General features: G+C 37.8%; 2 protein-coding genes across 15 annotated transcripts in view; one reads left to right on the top strand and one right to left on the bottom strand.

Annotated features, from left to right (window-relative positions):
* Positions 1-2,417, bottom strand: part of LOC137996335 (uncharacterized) — an 18,908-nt gene extending 16,491 nt beyond the window's left edge. For all 4 annotated transcript variants that reach the window (XR_011122298.1, XR_011122297.1, XM_068841737.1 and 1 more), the window contains exon 1: positions 2,260-2,417. Coding sequence is in view for 2 of the 4 variants with exons in the window: in XM_068841737.1 (XP_068697838.1) it covers positions 2,260-2,293 (34 nt within the window). In the remaining 2 variants the exon portion in view is untranslated. The remainder of the gene's footprint in view (positions 1-2,259) is intronic.
* Positions 2,418-2,553: 136 nt separating this feature from the next.
* The window catches only part of LOC137998124 (uncharacterized), a 29,468-nt gene continuing 24,521 nt past the window's right edge, over positions 2,554-7,500 (top strand). For 2 of the 11 annotated variants that reach the window (XM_068844539.1, XM_068844544.1), the window contains exons 1-4: positions 2,560-2,705; positions 3,238-3,287; positions 4,060-5,852; positions 6,740-6,845. The gene's annotated coding sequence lies outside the window, so the exon portion shown is untranslated. Of the gene's footprint in view, positions 2,706-3,237; positions 3,288-4,059; positions 6,186-6,739; positions 6,846-7,500 lie in introns of all 11 variants that reach the window. The other 9 variants (XM_068844540.1, XM_068844543.1, XM_068844546.1 and 6 more) reach the window with 8 other exon arrangements.

Below are 7,500 nucleotides of genomic sequence, written 5' to 3'. Positions count from 1 at the left end.
ACTACGAGGCACGATTTACAAAAGGAAACCTAGTAAATTTCTCTTAAAGTTTTCCCTGTGGTGTCAATATTTGGAGTATGGCCATTACCATGGCAACATGACATCTAATGCCAAGCAGATATATTCTTATTTTTGACCTAAATTTCTTAATATTTATCCTTCTCTTTGGTAATTTTTTTATTCTTTGCCACATTATGGAAATAATATTGCCTGACATTTTGAAGTGGTAAAAGTCGAGGCCGGTCAGACAGTTTGGATCATGTGTATTTTGTGCACCCCTCGACCGACATATCGACCGATACTCGACCGACATGTCAGTCGACATATTGACCGATACTCGACCGATATGTCGGTCGACATATTGACCGACACTCGGCCGATATGTCGACCGAGATGTGTCGGTCGATGCATCAGTCGATATGTCGACCGACATGTCGGTCGTGTATCGGTCGATATGTCGACCGACACTCGGCCGATGAGTTGACCATTTATTGTCGGCGGAATATCGGTCGACTGTTGGTCGACTGTCGGTCGACTGTCTTCTAATATAAGTCAAAAGCTTAGACTGCCAGTGTAAGATATATAAGCTATAAGCATTTCATCCTTTTTTTGTCAACCTCAAAAATTTCTGGCATAGTCAATTTTAGATATCGATATTTCCCGATGTAATTTTGAACGGTTTTCTAAGCCATACTTTCGGATCAGGTGCCACAAATTCAGTCGTTGTTAAGCAAGACACACAAGTGAAATACTACCAGACACACAAAATCTTACATAAAGATTTTACTTGATTCCGGGTTAATTTAAAGATTTTTGTTGTCAAACTGCTTCAAATATATACTAGAGGGAAATCTTTCCGATTCAATTGAAACTAGGTGTGTTTTGTCTTTCTGCCAGTCAAAATCGAAGTAATCGCGTCGATTGAGTTCGATTGGTTCAAATGAGTTCCGTATTCTAACGCACGAGTTTAATTAATCGAACTCACCGAAAATTCCAGCTCGATTACATACATACATGTACATACATTTATTGAAGCTCCCCCATAGGGGCTTTTCAGCCACAATGTAAAAAATAATCATGAATAAAAATCACGTGGAAAATCAACATTGGGCTCGATTGAGTTCGATTGATTTTTGGTTCGCTTTTGTGCGATTGACTACAACGGATTTATGTAAAAAAGCCTCTGAGAAGCGGGGAGTAGATCAGGGATCTCTGAGCTGCTCGGCAGAAGTTTCTAATCTTGGTTAAATTACGTCTGCGACGCAAGCTACAGTCACCAAAACGCAAGCAGCAGTGAAGTATCAGCGGAACGTCGGTAGGCTATCGGTTGACATATTGACCGATACTCGACCGATGCATCGGTTGACGTATCGAACGATAGGCTACCGATATGTCGGTCGATACGTCGACCGACACATCTCGGTCGATAAGTCGGCCGACATATCGGTCGATATGTCAACTGATATGTCGGTCGAGTATCGGTCAATATGTCGATCGATATGTCGGTCGAGGGGTGCACAAAATACACATGATCCGACAGTTTTGCCAATGTTCTGTATTTTCTCATTTTTCTAAATACATTCGATTAGCTCTGACAGATGTTAACAAATTTTGGGGGCAAATTTCAAGTAAGGTCCAAAAAAGCGACTTAAGCACCGAATGATAATGAAAGAGACGTCTTTTAACAATGTCGGCTAACTTTAGAATTAAATTAGATTTAATCTCGTGATTTTTAGTACAAAATCTTACAGTTTCGAAATCAATGTAAACGGAATATGTGAGTGTTTTGGTTGTATACAGGCAACTGTTGTTGCGAAGAGATCATGTGCAAATTGTTGTAAACTTGCTATTTAAATTATATTTAATAACATAACATAACATAAAGCCTTAATACACGATAAGAGTTAAAGCTGCCGAGCTTGTGGGGTTGTGTGTACAAGTATTTAATCTAAGACCAAGAAATAATATATAGATTTAGCCAAGCCTAAAAGCGGAACTCCCAGGTTATTTATTCTTACTGCGGCTGTAGTGTTATTTTTCTTTTAAGCTACATGTAGCTAATGATTTAGAATGAAGTCTTGCAAATGTAATACATGCAAACTGTTGATGATAATGAAAAGCAGCAGCATAATTATCATCTTACAATCTGATGAAGCTTAATAAAGATTCTAGCTGACTATCAATGTCTGGGATGTAGCCAGAATCCTTTAAATACTCCACATACTGATTACAGTCCATATTTCTTAATTATTAAGTTACCTGGTACTAGAAGATCTGTACATTGGTTCCACATGACATCCTGTTTGGCTTACATTGCAGTCAAGCTGGCAACCATGAGCCATGATTCATAAAGCCTTGTTACATTTAGCCCTTTACTGAATAAAGGTTTCTGCATTGACAGCCAACTTCGTTCTCCATTTTTTTATATTACCCAGAAGATACTGGTAACTCGTGTCTCTCCCAGGGCCCTCGCATTCAACTCATTGTCCTGGGAAGTTTTAGGTGGGAAGCTTGAACGTGGCGTACATAAAATCAAAACACGTCACAACAAGGCTGAGCCGGTGGCCATTTTTGTAACAAATGGGAAGCAGGGAAGATTCATCACTGACAACTCTTAAGGGTTTGGTAGACAAAGCCGATAATGGAGAGTATTCTTGTTCATCAACTTAATTGAGGTATAGCTCTCTGGAGAACTGTGAATACAAGTAAGCAGTAAGCCTGAACAGATAATAAGGTCATTTATTTTTGCTGGTTTGTTAGGCTGAGAATGATATTAAAAGAGTTTCCGATCAATTAAGTAACTAAGTAAGTAACTTTATTTACCCACATATTGCAAATGAGCAAAAGCTCGTTTGAATGCAAATGTGCATTATTGTATTGGAAAAAAATAAAATAAATAAAATAAAATAATATTAAAATAAATTTAAAAATAAATAAATTAAAAATATATAAAAATAAAAACTCAAAAAACAATCCATTTACAAAGTAAGCAGATTAAAGGTCTGAAGATGGGCGATCTATTTACATGGAATACCATTACATTTGTATGAGGACAGCTTCATTGGTTTCAGATTTTTTCTTAACAGTGAAAGTGATTCTGTAGTTCTTAACTTATCGGGCAAATTGGTCCAAGAAGAATTTGGTTGGGGAAGTACAAGCTTTTGGTGTCCCCGAAAGTTGTAATCGCTATTTCTTTGTATGAACATTTTGCATATATAATTTGGTCTTCTGCCATAGATCCTTCTGTGTACCAGTACCAGTGACTGTTCAATCCACCGGTGCTCCAGGTACTTTAAATTTGCAAATTTTAGTAATTCATTGTATGAGGTTGTCTTAGAAAGTCTAAGAAGAGTCCGCAAAGCAAATGCGTTTGCTGACTCTAGTTTTTCAGGTAGACCTTTCTTCAGGCCTAGGAATAGCGGGGCTGCATATTCAAAGTGGGGCAGTATAAATGCCAAGTAAAGTTTTAGCATTGTCTCTTGTGGAATAAGTTTATGAATGTGACAGAGGATTGACACCTTTGCATTTACTTTACGGCAAATTTCCTTTATATGTACTTGAAAGGAGAGAGAGTTGTCAATAGTTACTCCAAGAAGTTTGATTTGGCTAATGTTATCTAGTTCATCCCTGTCGATTGTGAAGGGTGCTGGTAAAGTTGTTCTGTTAAAGGTGATTGATTGAGATTTAGTGTGGTTCACAGTCAAAAAGTTCACATGAAACCAGGTGGTGAGAAGATTAAGGTTGTGTTTTTAGGTTCATTTGAAGTGTAGTCAGATTAGTGCTTGAAGAGTATGCTTTTATGTCATCAGTGTATAATTGTAGAGAGAGCACGAGATGTTCAAGAAATTCATGTCATTTAAAAATATATTGAAGAGAAGTGGACCCAGGACAGAACCTTGGGAAACTCCATGTTTTACAAATTTCCAATCAGACCATTTGATATTTATCTTGACATAATGTTTTCGTTCTGTTACGTATGATAGTAAAAGTTTCAGAGCATCTTCTGTAATACCCTAAACTGATAACTTTGTAATGACTTGATCCTCCTTTCTTTTTTAGAAATCAAGGTGTGACTCTAACAGGATTGTCCAAGTTTAAGGAGGGAGTTTCTAAAATACAGGAACTTCTGCCTTTGCAAAAAGGCACCCGTCTCCATTTGCAAGAGATTAAAATGGATTTATCCCGAGGGAACGAAAAGGCGTTGAAAAACGCACCGTGGCTGACGCTGGGGATATTAAAGTTGATTAGGCAGAAAAGAATTGTTTACAAGAGAGCCAAGGTGTTAAACTCTGACAATCTTTGGGCACGTTGCCGAAATTTGAATACCTTAAACAACTAAGTGTCAAGACTGCAAATGAAGGCGATAGCAAATTGTTTTGGAGCTATGTTCGTTCACGTTGGAATGGATCAAATAACCTTGTGACACTTAAAGTTGGTAAAATTACTCTCACCGATCACAAGGACGTACAACAAGTTGCAAAAATAGTGGAGACACTTTGCCTTCCTGACGTGTTAGTAGCTTCCCCCATCTCTCCCACACTGCGACCCCCTTCCCCCCTATCAATGTTGCTAGCAATACCAAATCATGTGGAAAACTTGAACGGTCAACATTGAAAGAGGGAGAGGGAGGGGGAAGGTGGGAAATGATTAAATTCAAGATTTGGTGGGAACGGAAAGGTAGGAAAGGTGTTTTTTCATGGGCCGGAGTGTCTCACCATTTTTGCAACTTGTTGTAGCGCAGTGTTCCAGATAAGAGTCGGGTCTCGGGTCAATAACCCAACAAAGAAGGCTTCCCGTCCCGACAGATGAATGTGTGAGCCAAAGGGCCACTGCTGGCACGACGTCTGGGTGACCCGTCAAATGGTCTACATAACTCCCCATTTAAAAAACTAACTGGATCGCTGACATAGCGGACAGTTTAAATCGCTATTTTGCCTCTGTTTTTAAATTAGAAAACTTGACTCATCTTCCTAACTTCCCACAAGTTGTTAGCACTGAAATTCTTACACAGGTATCAACTACTCCCAGTGAGGTTGAAAAGCTCCTGCGGCAATTAAATGCCAATAAAAGCTGTGGCCCCGATGGTATTCATTCAAGAATCTTGAAATGTTGCAGTACTTCATTAGCCTTGCCCCTATGCACTCTGTTTAAGACTTCGTTCAAATGTGATGAAATTCCTGACGACTGGAAAATAGCAAAATTTATGTCATTCCGCTTTATAAGAAAAGTGTAAAAGACAAAGTAGAAAACTACAGACCTGTTTCCTTAACTTCAGTTGCAAGTAAAATCTGCGAGAAGATTGTTATGAAGTCGTTATTTAGTAAACTTTTTGACAGATCATCAAGTTTTCATAGATGAGCGATTTGGTTTCATGAACAAGCGTTCCTGTTTATCACAATTACTCGATACTTTCCATTCATGGGCCAAAGAAAGAAATGAATCGCAGATAGTGGATGTAATTTTATTGAAGTTTACAAAAGCATTCGACTCTTTTCCTTGTCAGCATCTGCTGGTGAAGTTGGAGGGATACGGAATTGGTGGAAACCTCCTTAGCTGGCTAGCCGACTTTATCACTGGTACAAAACAAAGAGTATCCTTCTGCAGCTATTTTTCTCCTTGGAGGATAGTCACTTCTGGTGTTACCCAAGGTAGCCTACTTGGGCCAGTCCTGTTCCTTGCTTATATTAATGACATTACAACCGGCGTCAAGTCAAGCATGCACCTGTTTGCGGATGACAGTAAGGTTTACAGGACTATTTATGATGAAAACAATGAGAAACAACTTCAATTCGACCTCAACACGCTACAGCAATGGAGTGAAAATTAGCAGCTTCATTTTCACCCTGATAAATGTGAGGTTTTACGTATAACCCATGCGAAAGATCATACTAGCTATCCCTATGAGCTCGCTGTTTGCACGCTTCAGCCTGTGACCGAAACAGTTGATTTGGGGGTCTCATTGACTTCTACTGTATCCTGGAATACCCAAACACAAAAAGTTGTAAATAAAGCCAACAAGATTGTGGGTTTCCTTAAAAGGAATGTCGGTCCAGGAAACAGAGAAGTCTTTTCTCGTCTGTACAAGGCCCTGGTTATACCTATGCTGGAATTATGCTGTTCCTGTCTGGTCACCCTATTCACAGAGGAACATTGACGCTTGAACGAGTCCAACGGAGGACCTCAAAGTACGCTCTCCCGATTTCATATAGGGGCTCTTCTTATGAAGAAAGACTGTCTAGCAATGCTTGGGTGGTCCAGTCTCCAATCAAGGAGGTCTTATTTATCTTTGTTAGAGTGCTATAAGACTATTCATGGTCTTAATGGCCTTAACTGTAACAATATTATTATTTTGAATTTAATTCTTATGGTAAAACAAGGTCAAACCATTCATTTAAATTAAGACAGCCATTAGCTAGAGTAAACTCTTTTTTCCATTCATTCTTTGTTAGAATTAGTAAACACTGGAATACTCTTCCCAAAGAGATAGTGGATGAACGGGAAATCTTTTAGCATTTTTCGAACCAAACTTAAAAAGTTTTGTAAAATTTTGTAAATTTTCAGCCAATTTTTAATAATTCTTAGATTTTAAATTGTATTATAACTTCCTTTTATTTTACATACGGAGGGTCCTTGATAGGGATAACCTCTGACGTTTCCTCTTAATATGTATCTTTTACATAATAAAGCATGATTTGATTTGATTTGATTTTAAGGCAATTGGTGTTTTCGTTTCTGGCAGTGAAACCAAACAATTGGGCTGGAAGACCATGGAAACCATCAGTGAAGTGGAGAGAAATTGGGCCAAATGGAAGACTTGAATATAGTGAGCGCACCGTCGACCTCAGGTTTGTCAGTTGAATTACTGTTACGAGTTATTGACGTTAAATATGGTTACTTTACTTTACTGTACTTTAGTTTTATAACTTTCAAGGAGAAAGAACTTTCATTTCATTTTAGTAAAATTGATTGTGTCATGAACATTAATTTTCCTCGTGTAATATGTAATTCCTCAGCTTCTCCGTTTTTTTATACTAGTTCTTTGAAGAACATTGACACAGACTGTAAAAACATTTTTTTTTAATTCTGGAGTTAGTGATAACAATTCATGCCATGTCATGTGATACCTATTATGTTCACCTGTCTAATTAAAACATAGTGTTATTGAGTTACAAAAATAAGTAAAATTAAATATCCTGATCGTGTTTATTTTCTCGTCTATTCATGATTGTTTTGTTTACATTAGTTTCTTTTTTCACTAATTTATTATTCTGACTGCCAAATATTTGTGCAGCTATAATAAATAATATATGATGATGACCATTTTTATTAATAGTAGTATCATACAGCCACCAAATGGTATAGTTTGGGGCCTCGGTTATTCAAAGGCTGGATAGTGCTATCCAACGAATCAATCTCTATCCAGTGGATAGTGCAATAATTATTAGTTTCCCCAATACTTATCTGCTGTATAGTTATTTATCCACTGAATAGCACTATCCA

The sequence above is a fragment of the Montipora foliosa genome, chromosome 3, assembly GCF_036669935.1.
Source record: "Montipora foliosa isolate CH-2021 chromosome 3, ASM3666993v2, whole genome shotgun sequence".
In the NCBI taxonomy this organism is placed as follows: domain Eukaryota; kingdom Metazoa; phylum Cnidaria; class Anthozoa; order Scleractinia; family Acroporidae; genus Montipora; species Montipora foliosa.
The sequence above is the reverse complement of the archived record's forward strand: the minus strand, read 5'-3'. Positions and strand labels throughout refer to the sequence as shown.